The following is a 21,119-nucleotide window of genomic DNA, read 5'->3' on the forward strand; positions in this document are numbered from 1 at the left end:
CCCCTGCTCCCTGACCCTGCAGCCTGCAGCCTCTGCGGTGGGGGTGGGGGGGGACAGTGCCAGCTGCCCGGAGAAGGAGCTGGATCACCTCGGTGATCTCTGGCTCCTCCAGGGCTTCTCAGGGGGAAGCTGGAGCGGGCTGCCTACTTCAAGGCCATTAAGCACGCTAATGACCCGTGAAGGCTCCCGGCCCCTCCGGCCCCTCCGGCCCCTGCGCCTCCCTGAGCTCACAGCGTGGCCCACCGAGCGCCTTGTGACCACCGCTACTGCGACTTAACACGTGGGCCACAGTTTTCCCAGACGGGGCTGGGGCCTCGGAGCCGCCACTCGCCTCTCCCGGGCCCAGGCGGGGCTGTGCCCACGGCAGGTGGTTATTAAATACATGCCTGGGACCAAACCCAGAAAGAGTCACCTTGACTGTCAGGGCACAGCCTGGGGACGAGTGTCCTCAGCCACGCTCTCGCCCTCCTGTCCCCAGAGGAGGCGTGGGCAGCCGCCTCCACGCCGGTGGGGCCCGAGTCCCCGGTCTCCTCCGCTGGGCCCAGGTCGGGGGTCTCCCTGAAAGCTGGCCAGACCGGGCCCTTCATCACCTAGGAACACGCCCGGGGGGGGGGGACCTTCACTTGAACCCGCACACCGCGCGCCTCGTGATGCGCTCGGGGGTTCGGGACGGCCTTCCCTGCAGACTGCAGGTCGTGGGAAAGCCCTCAGAGTCCGAGGAGTCTGCACTCTGAACCCTCCGGTCCGAGGTGGCCCAGGCTGTGCAGGCCTGGACCCAAGGGCCCCAGGGTGCTTATCTGTGAAAACGAGGTTGACAAGCTACATCTCAAAGCCAGATGCTGGTTTGGGAGAAGGTGGTGGCATCCCGGAGCCTCGGGCCCATGGGCAGGCATCAGGGTTGCTTTCTACAACGGGCTGGAGAAAGAGTGAGACGGAGGCAAAGATGTCATGTGGTTCAGCCATATTTAATTCCACCCCCAGTGAATTCTAAGGGGCCAGAGTAGAGCTTCCTCTTGCTCCATAAAATTGGGTCCCCAAAGTAAGTCGCCTCCATCCTTTCAAAGGGGAGGACTGCCTGGAGGCAGCGGCAGCCCAGGCTGGAGCCCGGGCCCGGGCTCTCCGTGATGTGGGTGCCACGCGCAGGGCCCCGGGCGGGAGACTGGCCCGCGGCACCCACCGTGGACGCCGAGCAGGGGCAGGCGGCCCAAGGGCCACGCAGCCCAGAGCGTCAGGGCCGCGCAGGCCCTCCTGGGGCCCGGGGTCGTGCGGCAGCCCCAGAAGCTGGAGGCGAATCAAACAGAAACAAGCCCAGTGCTGCCCGCACATCCCTCCCCAGGGCCCCACCAAACCCTGAGCCGTCTCCTGAGACTTACAAGGAGGAGCCCTCTCCGTCACCACGACAACTAAAAACAAAACAAACCGAAGCTCATCTGAAGGTATAATCTTCCAATCGCTTACAATTAATCAGTGCAAAGTGAGGTAAAAAGCCCAGCGTCGCCGGGCGGGGCAGCCGCGTCACACGAGCCTGCGCTTCTTGGAGTCCCTCTCCGCGTCCCCCTCCTGGGCGTCCATCTCACAGCCTAGCGGGGACACCAGGTTCAGCAGAGGGTCCTCAGAGGCCCGGCCGAAGAGTGCCAGCAGGAGGGCCACGCCGAAGCCCGTGGCCCGCTCACCCTGTGGGCGAGGGCAGTGGAAACGCGTACGGCCGAGCCAGAGCCGCTCGGCAAACCCGCCGCCGGGCTGTGGGTGGGGACTCCCGGCTCCCGGGCCACGGCGTCTGCCCCCCACCACATGCCCCATGGCCCCCCCCCTTCCCTGACCCGCTGCACTCCGGGCGGTGGGCGACGGGCTGGTGGACAGGGCCCTGGGCTCCCTGCCCCCAGCCCATCTCCCTGGGGCGGGAAAGGGCAAGACCGAGGGCCCTGGGCCTCCCGCCGAGGACGGGTCGGCTGGGAAGGACTGCACGCAGCAGCCGCGCTGTTCCCAGCGATGAGGAGGCCAGAGGTCAGGGGGACCACAGCTGGCTGTGTGACCCTCACACACAATGTTTCCGATGAGCTCAGTCTGCAGCTTTGGAGCCAGAGAGGGGCTCTGGACGCAAGAGAGGGTGGGAGCAGCCAGCCTGGCGGGGAGGGGCCGGGGAGGGGAGCAGAGCGGCCGGCCCGCCAAGCGAGTCCTAACGGGGGGGAGGCAGGGGCAGCCCCGGGGCCTGGACTCACGGCGTGCACGGGCGCGGCGATGTCCAGGTGGACCCAGACCCCGGGCCAGTCGAAGCCGATGTGCGAGGCGATGAAAAGGCCGGCGCAGGAGCTGGGGCCGTTGTCCCGGTCCTGGGGGAGGAGAACGGCCGCGACCCTTTGGCACCCGGCGGCGGGGATGCCGAGGAGGGGCTCGCCCAGGGCGCCCTCGGGGCCGCCCCGCACCCGCTCCACCCCACCATCCTCAGCGGCCGGGCGGGGAGCGGCGGAGAGTGACCTCGAGGGCCGCGCCCGTGGGCTCCGGGGTCTCTGCCTTCACGCCGGGCGGGGGCGGGGGGTGCCAGCGACAGAGCTGATGGGGGCGACGGAGGCACGGCCCGGAGTGGGGAGGACGCCCTGGCGCCCGCCGAGCGGACGTGCCGGCGGCGAGACCAGCGAGCTGCGCGCCCCCACTTTGGACGATCTCTCCCCTGCCCCGACCAGAGCCCGGATCTGGGGCCTCGTGGGGGGACCCTGCTCCACACCTACCGCCACTGAGTTCTTCATGTCGGCCACGGCCGAGGTGAACTCGCTGAAGTGCAGCTCCGGGCAGTAGACCAGCGGGTGCACCAGGTCCCCGCACTGCCTCCCCGCCTTCACGCAGGCCGCCTCCCACTCGGCGCTGTTGGTGAGCACGGCCGCGTGGTACCTGCCCGTGGCGATGCCCTGGGGGCGAGGGGGGAGATGGAGAGAGCCGGCGGGGAGGGTGTCCCGGCCGGGGTGGCGGGGAACACCCAGGACAGAAGAGGGGCACAGGAAGCGAGGCAGCAAGACAGCGAGAGAAGCCTGAGCGCGGCCCCCCGGGGGACGGCCCCTGTCCTGCCCCAACGCTCCCGCTGTGGTCCTCGGACCCTGCGCGCCTGCACCCCCGTGGAGCCCCATGGGCCAGCTCCGAACCCTTACAAAGATGAAGGGACAGCAGCCCCCCCCCACCAGAGTCAAGGTGGCCTCCGGCTCCTCGGGGGCCGCTGCCGAGGGCCCCACCTGAGCTCCGGTCAGCGTGGCGATGTCCAGGATGATGTCGGCGCCCAGGTCCTTGCACGCGTAGGACACGCCATCTGCCAGCACCAGCCTGCCCTCGGCATCCGTGTTGTTGATTTCCACAGTCCTAGGGTGCAGCCGAGACCCCACTCAGAGCCCCTCCTCCCTGTCCCCGACAGAAATGCAGCGCCAGGGTCACGAGCAAGGGGCTCCGGAGTGACACCGCCCCCCCACTCCCGTGCCTCAGCTGCCTCATCTGTCAGATGGGAAAACAGGGCTGCCTGGGTAAATGAGGGGAGGCGGCGCCTCTCGGGGTCTCCCTGGGGACAGGCGCCTGTGGGAGGGCTGGTGGGGCGAGCAGGCTCCGCTCTTCTGAATCCTGGGCCACCTGCTCCTGTAGCTGCTGCCTGCTGTGACTTTCGAGTGTCTCCTCCTGCAGCTAAGAAGGAGCAGCCCGAGGGCTGATCTCGGGGAGGAGATGCAGGGAGGCCCCCCAGCTGGGGGTCTGGCTTCAGACACCCGAAGGACAGTATGCCTAAATGTCGGAAAGGGCTTGTCCCCCCAAGGCAGGGTGGGTCCCCAGCCCCTGCAGCGCGCCCGACACCTCGCACAGTGACACGGCCCTGCTCGCGGCCACCCTGGGACCAAGCGGCTGCTGCCCAGGGGCTCCTGACACAGGGCGTCCTCCCCACAGCGTGTGGCCTTGGCCGGGGTGAGCTGGGTGTGGCCAGGGCTGCCAGCAGGGCCCTGGGAAGGGCCACGAGTTCCCACAACAGAGACAGCGTGAGGGGGGCAGGCGCTGTGAGGTGGGAGGGCAGGGTCAGCCTTACTTTCCTGAGTACAGCAGGTGGATGTCGTCCGGCCTCGTGGCGCTGGGTCCCACTGAGTTCTCAGCCAAGCAGAACACGGCATGGAGGGTGTCTTTGAAACCCTGCAGGGACGAGGGCGGAGGCTGCAGGTATAGGCTGGGGGTGCCGGCAGGAAGGATGGGCCGGAACTCTCCTCTGACCCACCAGGACAGCGACAGACAGACAGACAGACAGACAGACAGGAGCCCAGGGAGCAGCGAGCACAGCCTCCGGCGCTCCCTGTGGCCTTGGCGGCGGGCTCTAGGCCGGGGGTCCACCACCGAAGTCCGTGCGACGCGGCGTTGAGCCCGGAAGCGGCGCCACGCCGCCGGGTTTGAGTCCCAGCCCGGCCGCTCCGCAGGGGCCTCACTCAGCCCTTGTCTCCCGCCCACACAGGGTGGCCAGCGATCGAGGTCCCTCACCACACAGAGCCGCCGATCTGCGGGCTTCCGAGGTCGGCCTTTTGTCTCTGGTGTTTCCCCGTGCCTACCCTCGGGCTGCGTGTGCTGTCCCGGCCCGGTGGAGTCCACGGGGCACAGCGACCCCGCCCCCGTGTCCCACCCGGAAGCCCCTGCGGGGACTCACCCCCTCGCTCCCATCCTCACGACTCTCACCTCTGGTCTGAGCACCTGCTGATCATTCTCACCTGAGACAATTACTAGGCTGCCGTTTGCCAAATGGGGGTTTTCTATTTCTATCACTTCTACAGGAAGCAACTGGGGTTCTGCTGTGAATAAATGACTTACGCCTCTACCAGCAGGACGTGTGGGTACTCATTCTATTCTGTGGGTTACGATCCGTCGCCACCGTTACGCGTTTTGAGGCTCATATTGAGGCACGCTCCTTTTCTTAAAAAACCAGTTACAAGCGGAGCCTCCAGGCTTTGGCCCCTGTGGGGTGGGGACCCTCAGCACCCCACGGCAGCACCCCTGGCGGTGGAGGGTCCAGAGGAGCCCCGAGACCGCTCACGGCCGCCAGCTGATGAATCGGCGTTAATTGCCAAGCAGCTCCCTGCACACGGGACGGGTCTACCTGCTGGGGTGCCTCCCGGCCGGCCTGTCCACATGCCAGGACAGGCCCTCCGCGGGCAGTCACCCGGGCCCCTCAGCAAAGACGCCGGGCAGCGCGGCCACGTGAGCTCTCCAGACACTCCCCCACGAGCTGACAACAAGCAGCGGCCGCCTGCGGCTGGGCCTCCCCCCCGCCCCGCGGAGCTCTTCCACCGAGGGCTCGGCCCGGCTCAGCCCGCAGGGCCCCAGGCGGGCAGGTGAGCTGGGTGCGGCCCCCAGGCTGGGCCTGCGTGCACCGAGCAGGGCCAGGGGACGAGGGCCGACACCCCCTCCCCACCCCACCCCTGGCTCCGCAGAGCGGGGGCCACGCGCTGCTCCTGGGGGCCAGTGCCGTGGCCTGCAGCTCTGCCGCGGTGACCCTAGGGAGGCCCCCCGGCACCGTCGGGACGCAGGCCGAGCCCTCCTTCCTCCCGGACTTGCTGCTCCCCTGGCGGGGGTGCCTGGGCAGAAACTATTTGCCAACATCTTTTCACTGGACGTTCACCCCTGGAGCCCCGCTGCTCAGGTGGCCCCTGTCTGTGGGGAAGGAGGGCTTGCACCTGGTGACACGGAGGGCCGGGCTTCTCGGGAGCGCCCGAAGGAGCCAGGCTGAGAGGGAAGCGGCCCTGGACGGCCGGTGTGCGCCCACCCCGCTTTGCTGGGTAAACACCCTCTACGACTCCAAATGCTGGGGAGCAGCCACTGCTGCTGGCCCCTCAGCAGGGCTCCCCTGGCTCAGGAACCTGCTTCCGGTCGTTGGGCTCCACGAGGCCCGGCGTGCCCTGGGTGGGGAGTGCGGGGCCCTCCAGCTGCCCTGGACGTCTGTGCTCAAAGCGGCCACCCAGGCTACTCCAGGGCCGACACTGGGCCCCTGCCGCCAAACAGCAGCCGGGCCCTCCCCAGACCCCGACCCTGAGCCCCGGACCCCGAGCGAGAGTGGGCAGGCCGGGCGGGCAGCCTGCTCCACGGCCCCCTTCCCGTCTCGGTCCAGACGGGCGAGGCTCTCAGAACTCAGCGGGGACCCGTGCAGCCAGACGCGCGCGCAGGCGAAGGTGACACGCTCGGGTGGAGGAGCCCGAGGGGCCCAGGGCTGGGGTGCAGAGGAAAAGGGGCCAGGGGCCTGCAGAGGCTCAGGAAGGACGGGGGGCCACTCTGGGGAGAAGGGCCGCGAGGGGGGGACGGGGCCTCACCCACCTGCTTGACGGCGGCTCTGAAGGCCCCCAGCACGGCCGCGGCGCCTCCGCAGTCTCTCTTCATCCCCGGCATGGTGGTCTGCGGGTGGCACAGGGGGGCGAGAGAGAGGTGAGCGGATGCTGACCCCCCCCCCAGCGCCAGGGCCCCCGCCGCAGCCCGTACACCAGGGCCCCGGAGGTGCAGGACCTGGCGCCCAGAGAACCCAGGAAACGCCACTGGTCGCCTGGGGTCCCCTAGAAGCAACGGGAAGCAAGGGCCAAAGATGCCGGGGTGCCTCTGGCTCGAGCAGAGCTTTGGGAGTTACTGAAGGGAACTGTGCGAGGGGGGCGGGGGAGGGGGAGACGTCCAGAGCTGCCGGATTCGCCGTGGCCTGGCTCCTGGCTAGGCCACGACCAAGTCCCCGTACCTTGACTGCCCCGTCCGGGTTAATGGGAGCTCTTCCCAAATGTCACCGGTCACTGTGACACCACCAATCCCACCCCCACCCTGAGGATACCTGCCACCCGCCCCAGTTCGCGTCTCCGGGGTGACGGGTCTCACGGGAGGTTCACTGGAGACAGAGGCGCCCTCCGGACACAGAGGTAACACGATTCTCTATAAGCTAGCTGAGAGCAGCTACGCGTTTTTACATTCCATAGGTTCCCCGCACTAACTGACAGGTTCGTATTTTAAATTAACAACAGGTCATCGGATGTAAGGATTTGGGATTGAAAGGTACCGAGTGATCTTTCTGAACCCTTATTGGATTACATGAGCCTCGAGTTTTAATGGAAAGTATTTTTAGACATAAACAGAGCTGCTTTTATAATTAAGTTGAGTGAAAATGACTCAGCTAGCACTATTGAAAATAAGCCATCTACTTTGACCTAATCTGCAAGAAACCACAGGATTGTTTAAATGGAAAAACAGGGCCTCAGACCTAGAATCAAACCCCTTGCAAAATGGCCACACAGAAAATAGCTCGAGATGGTCACTGAAACCCCGTGATCCCCTGTCACGGGCGGAACAAATGTCCCACCAAAAACGCAGCTCAATCGACTGTGTCAGCTTCTCGGACCCCACCTGTCGTTCCTGCTTTTATAAGAGAAACGATTTCCATGGTAACGCCTTGGTCACCGGTAGGCTGACACCTGCACCAGTGGGGCAGGGGCAGTGATGGCTGGAGCCGCGGCCCGGGGCCCCACGGGAACTGGCGGTCACTGGATTCATTTCCAGGCCTTCTGGGAAATAAGGCACTGCCCATTTCACTCGAGTCTTCTTGCTGAAGCAGTAAATGATTAACTTTTCGAAATCTCAGCCGTTGAGTACAGTTGTTCCCAACGCTGTCTGTGATGAGATGGAAGGTGCCGGGAAGGCCCTGCTCTCTCTCCCTGACGCCCAGCAGTCAGTCACGGTGGGTCGGCTGGAGCCCAAGTGGGAGCGGGCACTGAGTCTTTCCTGAGCTCAGCAAGCCTCTGTTCTTGCAAACACCACTGTTCTTGGAGGAACCAGACAGATGCTGGGGGAATCCAGACTCAGGTATCTGCAGACATTTTTCAAAAACTATCAAAGTGAGCCTCTCACCTCCAGGAGGGTACCCGGCATTGCTTGGTGCCAGTGGTAAAATTTGAGCTGTCAAGCAAAAAAATCAGAATTTTGGAAAACTTGTATCTGCCTCCATGATGGCTTCCTAACACTCACCTTTTTACATGAGATAGATGGTGATATTAATGAATGTGGTTTTTAAAAATATTATATAATAAAATGTGTCAAAATCTGGAGGTTCCGCATAACTCTGTGAACAATATTTTCCAAATGACCCACACATATCATGTGTGATATTATAAAATCATACATTCAAAGTTCAGGACAGACCAGTAGATTTCAACGTAGCAGAACACCAAAGCTCACAGACATGGTTTCAGATTCCACGTCATAACTAACCTCCCACCTGTCGAGTTTTGGTGTAATAGCAAAGAACAATGTCCTGAGTTACCTGAAGAGGGTACTAACGTGCTTCTCCCTTTTCTAACTACAAAAGGACTGAGGCCAGATTTTCGTTTTCTACTTCAACTACGATAGATCACAACAGACTTAAATGCAGAAGAAGCTACGTGATCACAGCTGTCTTCTATTAAGGCACATATTAAAGAGCTGCAAAAATGTAAAACACTGCCACTGCTCTCGGTAATATTTTTTCATTTTGGAAAATACAGTTCTTTCCATAAAACTGTATTATTTACAATGGTATGCAATGGGGTCATATTGCTATTTTTTAATGAATTAATGAATATCTTTAAAATTTCCCAGTTTTAATTTCTAGTAGGGTAAATCCCAGCAGACGTCACCCTTATAAACACAGTCTCTTTGGAACCAACAACTTGTTCAGACTGGAAGGGGCCCTGAGTCTAACACACTTGAGACCTGTGAATTCATACTGATCCTGATTTGCCTTGAAAATCTTTGAAAACCGGGATTGTTCCTGCAAAACTGGGAGAGGGTGCCACCAGCAAAAGGACTAATTCCCAGGAAGCCCTGCTTCTCACTCCCACCCTCCAACAAGCCAACATCCAAATGAGCCTGAAGTTCTGCCCCCCAGAGCTCAGGGCAAGAGCCCCTATCAAGGGTGTGGGCGGGGGGCCAGCACCAGGCACAGCTAGAGGGGCTCGTCGTCTGCAGAGAACTCACAACGGTAATAAACCGACTAAAAGTCACCCTGCCTCTTGTCATCGGGGGAAAGCCATTCCTCCTGTGGTTGGCTGAAGCGAGTCCTAATCACATACGTAAAAGCTTCAAATCCACCTACGTTAACTCCTACAACATCAACTCCAGCAACACTATATCCTACATGGATGCTAAGCGCTGCCAGAGGCGCAGACTCCACGAGGTGCCCTGGTCCTGAGTCGGGTGGGCTCCGCAGGCAAGCGGTCAGCGTCCACGGCGCCCGTGATGGCGAGAGTTCCTGCCTTCGGATGGTGCACTCGGAGTGAACCCCAGGGAGCGGCGAGCCTCTTTGCCGCCCACAGTCTCGGGGAACCACTGGAGTCGTGGTGTTTAAAACGTTTTTACTCCACAGACGTCTGAAAGCTGCTGGAGTTGATCTCAAAGGACCGGAGACATGGATGCTATACCAATTTGGGGAGTTTCTTGAGAAATGGGATTCTTAGCAGTCTCTGCCAAGGCACCCTACTGTTGGAGACTTTCCCTGAGTATTTGTGTATCAGTTGCTTCATGTGGTAGAAACTCTTCAAAATTAAAATTAATTGTGTTGTTTTGGATCATCTATGAGTGAACATAGACTGACCAATCTGGTACCTCTGTCTGGTGAACATAAAGATGTGAAGATAACCAATTTTGATAAAGTCATTGACAAATCTGCAGAAGCTAAGGCCTGAGGGCAGAGTCTGATGCGGGCATACTTCACCACGAGAGAACAACATGGAGGCATCAGTTTTTTTCTATCAAACATGACAGTAATGCTATTTTCTTTTTTTAAAAATTTTTTTGGCCGCACCTCACACCATGCAGAACTTCCCTGAAGAGGGATCAAACCCACGTACCCTGAAGTGGAAGGTGGAGTCTTAACCACTGGACCACCAGGGAAGCCCACATGAATGCTGTTTAAAAGTGTTAATGAATGACTGTTTCCTTTACTTGCACTATAACATGCATTTTTAATTTTTTATTGGCATGATCATATATATGGAATTCAATAAGATGGAATTTACTATCGGGGAACTCACTACTGGTGTTTGGTTTTTGAAAACACTTATTATTTGTTTCATTTCCTGGTTAGTCCTGAAAATAATTTTGTTGTTTAGAAGAGGAGGGATGTTAAAAAAAGAGATCATCCACTCTAGGTACCAAACACAGAAGCGTAAGAAGTAGCAGCACAAGCCCTACCCTAAGTAGCAGCTGACCCTGGGGTGTGATGTCAGAGGAGCGGCCGGCAGTGGCGGGACCGGCGGCCACGCAGAGGGAAGGAGGCGCGGCCACGGGGCAGCTGCCGCCGAGCCCCAGCGGGGTGCGCCCCCAGGTGCCAACGCAGGACCCGCGCTGCCAGGCCCTCTGAGTGTACAAAAGGTAGGAGACCCAGTCCCGTGAGAATGCTTCCTGTTTTTAAATGCTGGCAACTAATTCGGATTTTAAGACACCATCTGGGCCAAGAGGACGCGTCTGAAGAGCCACGAGGGCTGCCGGTCGTCAAGTCTTCCCTGCGCGAGCATAGCTTGCGCTCAGCCCTCTAAAGCTCCCTCTCTGGGATGGCTGACTCTCCTTCCAGGCCTCCTTCCCAGTTTCCCCCCAGAGCCCAGCCCAGGCCCGGAGCACCTGCGTGTGGGATGAGATGAAGTCACCTCTCCTCCCCCTGGTGCAGGGCAGGCCCCTGGGCGTGAGGAGGGGCCGCCCTTAAGAGAGACTCTGGGACTTGCAGCCTCCCAGCAACGCTCCCAGGTGCCTGGCTTCTGGGCCCAAACTCCCCTCCCTTTAACCAGGGCGTCTGTTTTCTGAAGGTCTCGTGAGGACCACCACTAAGCATCGTCCTGGGGGACCTCAGACGGTCGTAGAGACGCTGGGCGTCTCCCCAGGCCCCTTCCTTCTCCTTCTCCAGATTTTCTGTCTCCTGCCTCCTGTCTGAAGTGTGGGCGTGAAATCGTCTGCCTCTCGGGGGACTGGGCCCCACGGCCCCTGCCCTGGACACCCCGACTCCGAGGCCCAGGAACCTTGCTCCTTCCTCCGACGCCTAAGAAGGGGCCCTCCCGCCCGGCCCCGCCCGAGCCCCAGCCCCGCACCTCACCTTCCCCTTCATGCTGAGTCCCCCGGTGTCGTAGACGATGCCCTTGCCCACCCACGCGATGGTCTGGGTGGCTCCGTCTGGGGTGTGGCTGAGGACGGCTAGGGCTGGGGGGTGGAGGGCAGCCTTGCCCACACCATAGATCCCTAGGGAAAGCACAGGACACGTCAGTGAGGCGCAGGCTGGACCCAGCAGAGGCCTCCCGGAAGCCTCCCAGCAACACTGCTCTCCCCCCAAAGTAGCCACTGGCCTCTGGACGTTCCTCCCGGAGGGTTCCCTGCCCCCTCCCGCCCCCTCCCACCCCCTGGCCGGTGTGGGATCGGGGAAGGCAAATGAGTTCACTGCCCTGGGACTGCAAATGAATTCTACACGAAGTATTGTGAGGCAAGAAAACCCGCTGAGAAAAAAAATATTGTTTCATTCCCAGAAAGATGTGAACAGGATTGCAGAATGAAATGATTTTTGGATAATTCTTCAAGGCCGCTCCAGCCCCTGCTCACCCTCCCCTCCCTGACCTCTCTGTGCTCTCAGGATGTACCTCCCTTTCTGACCTCGCTCCCAGCGCTGCCTCACGGTTGGTTTCTATGCCCCATCTTCTCCAGAAAACTGTGGCTTGTTGTGGGCATAGCCCATGCCTCAAGGTCCCCCAGTAATCAAACTGAACAATCGTAGCAACCAGGACAAGAGGCAGTAATAGCTGCCTGACAAACTCCTACTCATCCTGCAAGACCCGCTGCTGGGTGTAGCAGAGATGACAAGACCACTTCCAAGATTAGGTGACAAAAGAAGACCTTGTCTCTATCTTGCTTGCTCTTTCTCATCTCTTGCTCAGAGACCTTGCTCTGAGAGAAGTAGTTGCCACATTGTGAGCTGCTCAAGGACAGGCCCACAAGACAAGGAATAGCCAGTGGGGCCTGGAGGCCTGCTGGCAGGGCCATGAGTGAGCCCTGCTGGGAGCACGTGGCCAGCCCCAGTGGGGCCTTCAGATGACTGCAGCCTCTAGAGATGCTGGGCCGGACCCAGCTAAGCCACGCCCGATTCCCCACCCACAGGACTGCAAGACAACGGACACGTGTTGCTTTCAGCTGCTACCTGCTGGGGTAATTGGCTTTGCAGGCTCAGGTAACAACAGTGACCTTCCCAGCCAGACAGAAAACTCCTGTCCTAGTCATCACCGCATCTCAGTGCCTGGGAGTTGGGGGAGGACGGGCCCGGCAATCAGGAAAGGCTCTCTGAGGAGGTGGCCAAGACGTGCAGGGTAAGACGGCCTCATCGTGAGACTATCTCGGGGGAAAGCATCCCAGACAGAAAGGGCCGCAAGTGCAGGCCTTGATGTGGACGTGAACTTGTGTATTCGAGGAACAGAAAGGCCCTGCTGGGTTAGCCAGGGAGCCAGGACGGCAGCACGTGGGAGGCTGCAGAGGGAGTGGGCGGGGAAGGCCTTGGATCCTGAGGCTTCCAGGATCTGAATCAGAATCTGAATCGCTGCCTCCTCTCTCCCCCACAGATGGTCTGCTTCCCAGGGTCTGGCCTCAGGGCTGGACACGGGCTGGGTTCCTTCAGGGCGAAGCTTGGGACGACACACCATGCAGCCTGGTGCTCCCCTGCCACCCAGGTACCCCGGGCCGCCCCTGAGGCCAGGATCTGCGAGGACCAGCCGCTACCCACCTCCAAATCCTCTCGTCTTCAGCTCCTCGTCCCGGATAACGGTTGGGACAATCCCCAGTTCTTTTCCAACTTTCTTAATCTCCTGGATGTGTTCATGGAAAAAACAACAACACATAAACACGTGCAGACGACTTAAATCAGGGCGAGGCCAGGGCCCGGGCCAGCGGTGAGCAGATGCCCTACGGTGGGAGAGGGATGGGCTGCGATGCCGTGGCTCTGACTCTTGGCTCTGAGCATATGATTAAACCCAGGAGAGGCGGCTCGCCCTCCAAAGTCTGCGATTTCCTGCAGCTCATGTGGCTGGAGTCCTGCTGAGGGGCCTCGGGGAGGAAGCTCTGTCCTCCCTCCACCCTCAGCTGAGGCCTGGGGGCCCCTCGGCTCTGGCTGGAGGGCAGGGCTCTGTCCGCAGCAGCCCGCGGCTTCCCCGGACGAGGTGCAGAGACTGCGGACCATCCCCCTGCAGCCCTGGGTTTCCTGACTCTCCTTGGGGTCTACCGACACCATCCCAGTCCCGGCAGGGCCCCAAGGGCTACGAACCTCGAGGAAGGTGTCTGTGTTCATCTCATTGCAGGGCGTGTCCACGATGCGGGCTGCCAGCCGCACGCCTTCTGTGGCGCTTGTTAAACACTGGGAGAAACAAAAGGCCGTCACTGGGGCCCTGGGACCAGGTGGAAGGCATCCCTCCTCATCCAATGGCCAGGGGCCCAGAGGTGTCAGAGGCACACGTCACCCGGGAGAGGTTGCAGGGCTGCTGCCGGGGGAGCGAGGGCAGGTGGAAAAGAAGCAAAAGTTTGCCCGCGACCCTCCAGCCGTCTACACGCAGCTCCAGAATCACAGAGGAACCCTTCAAGTCTGGCATCCTGCCCGGCCTACATGGGGCCCACCTTGCTTTCTAAACCTCATCTCCTGCTACGTACGCCTGCCCCTCATCCGGGTGGCAGGTGGCCCTCCTGTCTGGCTCTGAACACACAGTATGTCTGGCCTCTGCCAAGCCCCTATCCCCTTCTCAGGAGGAGGTGTTGCCCTCTGTTATGGACTAAATATCCTGAAGCCCTGACCCTCAACAGGATGGTATTAGGAGGGCTTTAGGAGGTGATCAGGTTTCACTGAGGTCAGGCGGGTGGGGCGCCATGATGGGATGACTGCCCCTAAGAAGAGGACACAGCGGGCTTCCCTGGTGGCACAGTGGCCAAGAATCCACCTGCCAATGCAGTGGACATGGGTTCAAGCCCTGGTCCGGGAAGGTCCCACGTGCCGCGGAGCAACTAAGCCCACGAGCCACAACTACTGAGCCCGCGGACCTAGAGCCCGTGCTCCGCAACAAGAGAAGCCACCGCAACGAGAAGCCCGCGCACCGCCACGAAGAGCGGCCCCCGCTCGCCGCGACTAGAGAAAGCCCGCGCGCAGCAACGAAGACCCAACACAGCCAAAAGTAAATAAATAAAATAAATAAATTTATAAAACAGAAAAAACCAAGAGGACACAGCAAGAAGGTGGCGGTCTGAGAGCCGGGAAGAGGGCGCTCACGGGACCCACCGTGATCCTGGACGTCCTAAACATGTGCTGTCCAAGCCCCCTGCCTGTGCGCTGTTGTCACGGTGGCCTGAGCTGACCAAACGACTCCCCTTCTGTTGCCAAGATCCCGGCCACGCTTTGAGGCACTTCCCAAAGGCCATGCCCTCCAGGAGCTTCCCTGGGTCCTCCCAATGGAGAGAAGGCCCCTGGGCCCGCTGGGGGGCGTTTTCCTCACGTGGGCCCCGTGTGAGTGTCACAGACCCCCACCCTTTTTCCTGGTCGTCTGATGTGACACTGCTCTGGCCACAGGGCCAGGAGGGAAGGACACAGACAGACCGGCCTTGTGCACCGACCCAGCGCCCCACGGGGAGCAGGGGCCGGACACCGTCCAGCACGGGAGGCGCGGCGGACGGGGCGCGTGCACACGCGGGGGTCAGGCTCATCCCCAAACCGGCTGTCCCCTCCCCCTCGCAGCTTCTGCCAAGAACCCCTGTCCGCCCGTGGCAGCCCTGACGCTCGGCTTTGCCTCCTGCCCCGCCTGGCCCTCCAGCGCCCACCTCCAGGGCCTAGCTGCCTTTCCCGGTGCACTGAAGAGGCAACATCAAGAGACCGGCGCGGCGTGGGTCTGGCGGGGGTGAGGACAGCACCCCGTTCCTCGGCGCCTCTTCCAGCGCCGTGGGGACGGGGAGGGCAGGCTCCGGGCCCACGGCGGCAGCCCAGCCACCTCTCGGGCTGTCCCGAGGCAGTTAAACCCTGGAGCCTCAGAGGCAGAGACTTGACAGCTCAGATGCGAGATGTGCCGTGTGGCCCCTGCGGCCTGTCAGCAGGCTCTCCCCCGGGACGGTGCGGGTCTCTCTGTCTGTGGGGGGGGGGTCGCACAGACCTGTGGCCGCTGTCCGGGAAGCGCATCAGTGCCGGCCTCATGGGCCTCGTGGTGCAGCGGAGGCTCAGGTGAGAGGGCGCACCTTTGGGGGAGGAGCCTGCACCTCACTGTGCCTCAGTTTCCTCATCACAAAAGCAGGACCATCCATTCACTCATTCATTCGTTCCATCCACGTTTACACGAGCACCTACTGTGCGCCAGGCTCCACACTAGACTCTGAATTCAAAGATGCCCAAGGGACTCAAGTCCAGCAGAGAATCACAACACATCATTCCATTAGATGCCACAGAGGAGGAGGGTAGGAGAGGCCACAGACATGGGGTCCAGGTGGTCCCCGTGGTGAGGGAAAGGCCAGCCGGGGCGTCAGAGACTCATGTGCTCACGATCCGAGACAGAAGAGAGAGAGGGCTGACGGACGGTGGCGGCGGTTTAAGCCTGGCTCTACCCCATGCTGGCGCAGCCCCGGTAAGTCACTTAGTATGTCTGAGGCTCAGCTGGCTCAACTCTAAAGTGGGGAGAGTTAACAACCCATTTCACTGGGCAGTTGTGAGAATTAAGTGTGTGCGCACACGTGTGCTCGGAGCAGAGCCTGACGCCTGACAAGCACTCGCCGAGTGCTGGCCCCTGCCTGGTTGTGAGGCAGCGGAGGCGGAGCCGGAGCCGGAGCGGGGAGTCCGGAGGCAGCGAGCCCAGTCAGAAGGCTGCCGCCACGGTCCCAGAGAACAGTGGGGTGCAGGTGGGCAAAGTAGGATGGGTGGGATGTAGGGGCCGGGGAGACCCTTCATCACACACAAGGCCGGTGAGGGGATTATTAGGCACAGGACCAGGACCCTGCCCTCCGGGGGCTGGGGGACTCCGATTCCGGCGCAGGGCACAGAGGCTAAACTCAGATGGCTCTCGGCTGGCGGAGGGCCTGGCAGTGTGGGAGAGGCCGGGCTAGCCAGGATGGCCAGGCCTCCCCGAGAAAGGGATGTGGGCAGAAGCCGGACGGAGACCAGGCAGAACCAGAGCCGGAGGGGCCCTGGAGAGGGGCCCTGAGCAGGACGGAGCTTGGCGAGGCCAAAGAACAGCAGGAAGCCAGTCCCTGTGGCTGAGGGCGGGAGGAGAGGGGCTTGGAGGGGCTAGAGGATGCTCAGGCCTCCAGCCCCAGCCCAGAACTCAGAAGGAACTCCCTGGAGCTGGAGGAAAGGAGGGATCACTGGTGTCCAGCTGCAGGCTGGAGCCCAGGGGCGGGCACTGAAACCACCCAGAGAGGAGGGAGTGAGGCCAGAACGCCCCCACGGTGGGGGGGGGCCCACAAAGGGAACGCGGAGAGGGTGGGGCAGGCGGGAGGGGTACGGGGTGGGGAGAAGGCTCAGGCTCCTGGCTGGGCGGGTGCCCTTCAAGGAGGGATGACCAGTGCTCAAGTCAGGCAGATGTGGCCCTTGGAAAACAACGTCAGGAGGGGGTGAGCAAACTCCACGCTGGCGGGCTGAGGAGGGAAAGGGAGTTAAGACACAGGGCAAAGCAATCGGACCATGGGAAGAAAAAAGAGGAGCTGTCTCAGGAGGGCAGAGAGAAGGAACATTATCTCCTCCTAGGGGAAAGAATCCAGGTGGCGGGAGCAGTTACAGACCTGGGGGCACATAGCGGGTGAGGGGGTGCTCAAGAGGCCTGAGACAGAGTGACGGGTGAGGGAGGGGAGGGGAAAGGACCGCCTGAGTCTGGCGGTTGGAGCGGGGGCTGCAGGTGGGGAGGATGAGCCCACAACACGACTGGGCCGGGAGGGTCACCGCGGCGGGGAAACCTGGCATTCGGCCCACACGAGGACTTCTAGGTTGGAAATCACTTTCAGCCTTGCCGTGCCTCAAAAGGATCAAACGAAGGAGGGTCAAATGAAATAACATCTGTAAACGCGCACCATGAAGCGTAATGTGATATATACAAGGGCAGGATTATTAGTATCAAAACATGACAGCGCCTGGCGCGGGGAAGGTGCTTGATAAACACGGGCTGAATAGAATTGAACCCTGAGAACAAGACCACCCTGAGGAGAGGGAGCCCACTGCCCGGCTTTGGACAGGCCCCGGGGGCCCTCTCAGGAATTCCAGCAGCCCTGTCCTGTCCTCCCAGGGAGTGGGAAAGAGAGCTCTGCCCAAGCCGGGGGGTGGGGGGGGGAACTGCGGCACGGGGACCTGGTCTGAACTTCCAGACACCCACTTGCAAAGTGGACACTTCCACTGGCCCGTTGTCTTGTCCCACCAGGAAAAACTCCACTGTGACGGTCTTCTTCTCCAGGCGCCGTGACGCCCCGGAGCGTTGGGTGAAGAGTGGGAAAGCGCGGGCCAGGGCACAGGCCGAGGCGAAGGCGTCCGGCCGCTCACAGACCATCTGCAGCACAGAGAGTGGAGCGGTGGTGAGGGGAGCGAAGCGGTGTTGGGGGGGGGGGGATGGGACCCAGGGCCCAACCCATGGGAGCCGCCATCAGGAAGTGCTAGGGCCCCAGAGCTGGGTCAGAGGCCACTGTGGAAACAATCTGGACGGAGGTGCCCCAGCAAAGCCATCATCCCAGGGGCCTTCCCCAGAATCACTGTCCCACGATGTGAGAAAGAAAATGTCAGCCACCAGATGGGGTCAACTGCCTCTCGAGACAGGAAGGCAGGACGTGCAGTGCTGCACAGCGGACACAGGCTCAGGAAGCCTGGGTCTGAGTCTCAGATCTGCCACCCAAACTGATCTGGGCTAGACCGTTCCGTCTCGGGGCCCTCGGTATCCCCGACGGCGGTAAGGCCGGGGTTGCACGGTGCGGTCACGGCAGCATCGTCCGCATCGGGGATACCGTGGGCCGGAGTGCTCTGCGGTCCGGAGGGTTGAGCCACAGGCCCCGGCCAGCAGGCCAGCACGCAGCGAGCCGAAGCTCAGAAGCACTCACCAGAATGCACCGATGGGTTCCCGGCGGCAGGCAGGTCCGCACGAGCCGGGTGACGAAATGCGCGGCCGAGGGGCTATTGTGCCGGCTCACCCTGGAGGGCAGGGCGGCCACGGTGGCATAGTTCAGGTAGAGGGGACAGCTGTCCGTGGGGCTGGGGTTGAGCGTGCTTAGGGCAGCCTGCCAGAGCTGCAACAGAAGGGGAGACACAAGACAGACACCAGCCTTTACAGGGCCACCGGCCAGGAGCCTTGAGCGCAGACGCCTGCCTCACTTGCTAAAAGGGCACTTTGGGAGCCTCCCCGCGGCACCCAGGATCCCTAATTAACAAGTGTCACATCTCACTAGATAAGCACTGTGTGCGTCCGCTGGCACGCGTCCACCCTCGTGGGATTAAACAGTGGGGACTTAAACGGCCAGGCTGGAGGCTGCTCTGCTACACACGCTGGAAACCTGCACTGGGGTGGGACGAAGCCAGGTGCCCCTGGAGGGGGGCGGGCGGCACCACCACAAGGTTTCTGGAAGGCGGTGTCAGGGCCGCGCAGGCTGCCGGGGCCCGGCCCCTCGAGGGCAGTTCCTTCGCGCCTGGTCGAAGGGCAGGCCAGCTCTGCCCACGAGCCTGCGGCCCGGGTGGGTGCGGGGCGCGCGCGGCCTCCGGGCGGGGCTGCTGGACGGGAGCCCGCTCCTCTGCTTTCTGCGAGGCGGGCGGCCCCGGGCCTCGCCGGCCGGCCTGGCCTACTGGGCGCGCCCAGGCCGGCCGGCCGGCCGCCCGGCCGGCGGGCGGGCGGGCGGGCGGGCTGGGGGGCGCCGGGCGGTCGAGGCGGGGCCTCCGCGGCCTCCCCGCCGGCCCGGCCCCGCCCGGCCTCCGCTCGCCGGCAGGGCGGCGCATGGCGGCCGGCGCGGCCCGCTCACCTCCTCGGTGACCCGGGGCAGCAGCTTCCCGCGGACGTGGCTCCAGGGCACGCGGTGCAGGTGGTGCAGCTGCCCGAGCAGCAGCAGCGGCCGGCTCTGTGGGTCCGCGTCCCCGGCGCTCGCCAGGAACTGCAGTCCCACGTTCGCCATCTTCGCCGGCCCGAGCCCCCCACCCCGGCCACCGCGCCCGCCGCGCTTGGGCTCCCGCTCCGGCCGGGCCTCGGCGCCGCCCCGGCCCTGCCCGGCCGCCGGCCCCGCCTCCCCCGCCGCTCCGGGCCGCTCGCGAGACGTGCAGGGCCCGCCCGGGGCGCGAGGGGGCGCCGGGCCGGCGGGGCGGGGGGCAGGCCCGGGTCGGGCGGCCCGGGGCGGCCCGGACCTGCAGGCCCCGGCCCGGGGCGGGCCCCGAACTCCGCCAGGCCCCGCACCGCAGGCAGTAGGCCCAGGCCCGGCCCCACCAGGCCCCATTCCCGGCAGGCCTCAGACCGCGGCAGGCCCTGACCTTGGGGCAGGTCCCGAGGTGGGTCCTTCCGTGCTAGTGAGGAAACACAGCTCTCCAGACGGCCCTTCCGGGAAGGGGCCCCCCAGCCCCAGCAGGCTGCCAGCGGACCCTAGTGGGCCTGAGCTCCAGCAGGTTCTGGGTGGGCCCTGAGCCAGCCCAGCCCCGAGGAGAGGCAGGCCTCCCAGGGGTCTCTGAGCAGCAGTGGTGGTCCAGCTGGACCCCTCCCGGACCCCTCGCCACACCCTGTCGCGTTTGGACTGGCTGGGTGATTCTTGGATTCGGGCCAGCTCCCAGCCGCAAGAGGGCCTCTGACATGCTGGGCAGTGTGCTAGTCCCCTCCCCCTCACCTAGTGGGTTCCTGAACCTTTATCAGACCCCCAGTATTTGCCAGGCCTGTCCTGGATGTGACGAGGGCACCGGGGACTGGGTGTCCATTCAGGTTGCTGCTGCTGGGATGGCCAGTTAGGAAGCCAGGCATCACCTCGCCAGACCACCCCTTTGCAAGAAGCTGTCCTTGCAGCCTCCCACCCCGCTTAGGGAGAGAGGAGGGGCAGCCAGTGGTTTACAAGACCCCTGAGCCCACCCCTCTCTGAGGAGGGAAGGCTAGTGGAGGGGCCCTTAGAGGGCGGGGGGGGGGGCGCCTGGTGGATGGTGAGTGTGCCCGGCTCCCGCTGTGGCTCAGGTACGAGGGTCCGGCGGTGGGGACCCAGTTGAGGAAGCTCTACCGGGAGTCATTTAAAAATAAACACCTGTCACTCCATCCCATCCACATCCTGATTGCTCAAGGGCCTTTGGTTGGCAACCTTCTCTGCTACCTCAGCTAGTTCCATGCACCAGTCCTCTTATATTTAGAGTTTTCTCTTCACAACCAACCTTAAAAGGCAGCAGAGCCAACTCTCTGGTGTGGCAGCCAAGCGCCACAGGCCGCTGACCTCCCAGCGTGTCCCTGACCCCCTGACTTGTGCCACCCACGCCTGAGCCACACTCCCATCTTCCCTGTCTGCTCCCTCCACGTCTGTCCCTGGCACAGGGCAGAGGGCCCCAAGCATCCCACGGACTAGAGCCTTTTTCTTCAGGGCCTGGCACAGAGCAGCCCTCAGTTTCTGACTGAGTGAAAGGAATTCCTTCGAAACCCTCAGCTTTCCCGACACACAAAAGTCGGCGCTAATTGGATCTTATTTTCCTCAAAAGATTTTACAGCAGCTGAATGTTTTCACACATTTGTAAAGGGTACGAAGAGCATGTATGAAGATCTATCACTCTTTCTTCTGTTTGCACATATGCTGTAGACAGGCGTGTGGGGCACTTGGGGGCAGGGTGGGGGGGAGGGCCTCCTGGAAGGTGAGGGATGTTAAGCCCTGCCCTGATGGATGAAATAGGACTTGCACAGGCTAACGGGATGGGACGGGACGGGGATGGGGGAGGCACGGACCCCCGTGTCCACGGGGCTCTGAGACCAGAGTGTAAGAGCATTGGGTTGCCAGAGACTAGGGAAGAAGCGGGGTCAGGGGGACCAGGGAGTCTTTGATTCAATCCATAGACTTTTGCAAACTGAGGGAGGATCCAAGCCGCATTTCAGAAAGCCAGATCTGGCAGTGTTTGTGTACAGGGAGTTAGGGGGCGGGAAGGGGGCAGAGAAACTGCTGGTAGACCA

The 21,119-nt window shown here is 62.3% G+C and overlaps 1 protein-coding gene across 2 annotated transcripts; it reads right to left on the reverse strand.

Annotated features, from left to right (window-relative positions):
• Positions 1-946: 946 nt before the first annotated feature.
• On the reverse strand, positions 947-19,193 carry NPEPL1 (aminopeptidase like 1). Of its 2 annotated transcripts, none has more exons than XM_059037731.2 (12): positions 18,967-19,193; positions 18,058-18,243; positions 17,346-17,516; positions 13,286-13,375; positions 12,749-12,830; positions 11,084-11,226; positions 6,310-6,387; positions 4,049-4,149; positions 3,222-3,345; positions 2,727-2,903; positions 2,220-2,330; positions 947-1,674 (listed from the first exon to the last, which is right to left on the reverse strand). In XM_059037731.2, exons 1-12 carry the CDS (start codon positions 19,114-19,116, stop codon positions 1,516-1,518), a joined length of 1,572 nt encoding a protein of 523 aa, XP_058893714.1. In that variant the 5' UTR covers positions 19,117-19,193; the 3' UTR covers positions 947-1,515. The 2 variants fall into 2 exon arrangements, with proteins under 2 accessions (XP_058893714.1, XP_058893715.1); XM_059037732.2 differs by having other exon boundaries at positions 947-1,580; positions 18,967-19,182.
• Between the last annotated feature and the right edge of the window lie 1,926 nt (positions 19,194-21,119).

This window comes from Kogia breviceps, chromosome 14, assembly GCF_026419965.1.
Source record: "Kogia breviceps isolate mKogBre1 chromosome 14, mKogBre1 haplotype 1, whole genome shotgun sequence".
Classification (NCBI taxonomy): Eukaryota; Metazoa; Chordata; class Mammalia; order Artiodactyla; family Physeteridae; genus Kogia; species Kogia breviceps.

Bases quoted from the DNA above. Each gene is read 5' to 3' on its own strand.
- NPEPL1 (XM_059037731.2), bottom strand. From the start codon at position 19,116: ATGGCGAACGTGGGACTGCAGTTCCTGGCGAGCGCCGGGGACGCGGAC. The intron at 12,831-13,285 runs GTTCGTAGCCCT...GAACACATCCAG, and splicing joins ACACAGACACCTTCCTCGAG to GAGATTAAGAAAGTTGGAAA. The intron at 3,346-4,048 runs GTAAGGCTGACC...GCTGCACCCTAG, and splicing joins CACCTGCTGTACTCAGGAAA to GACTGTGGAAATCAACAACA.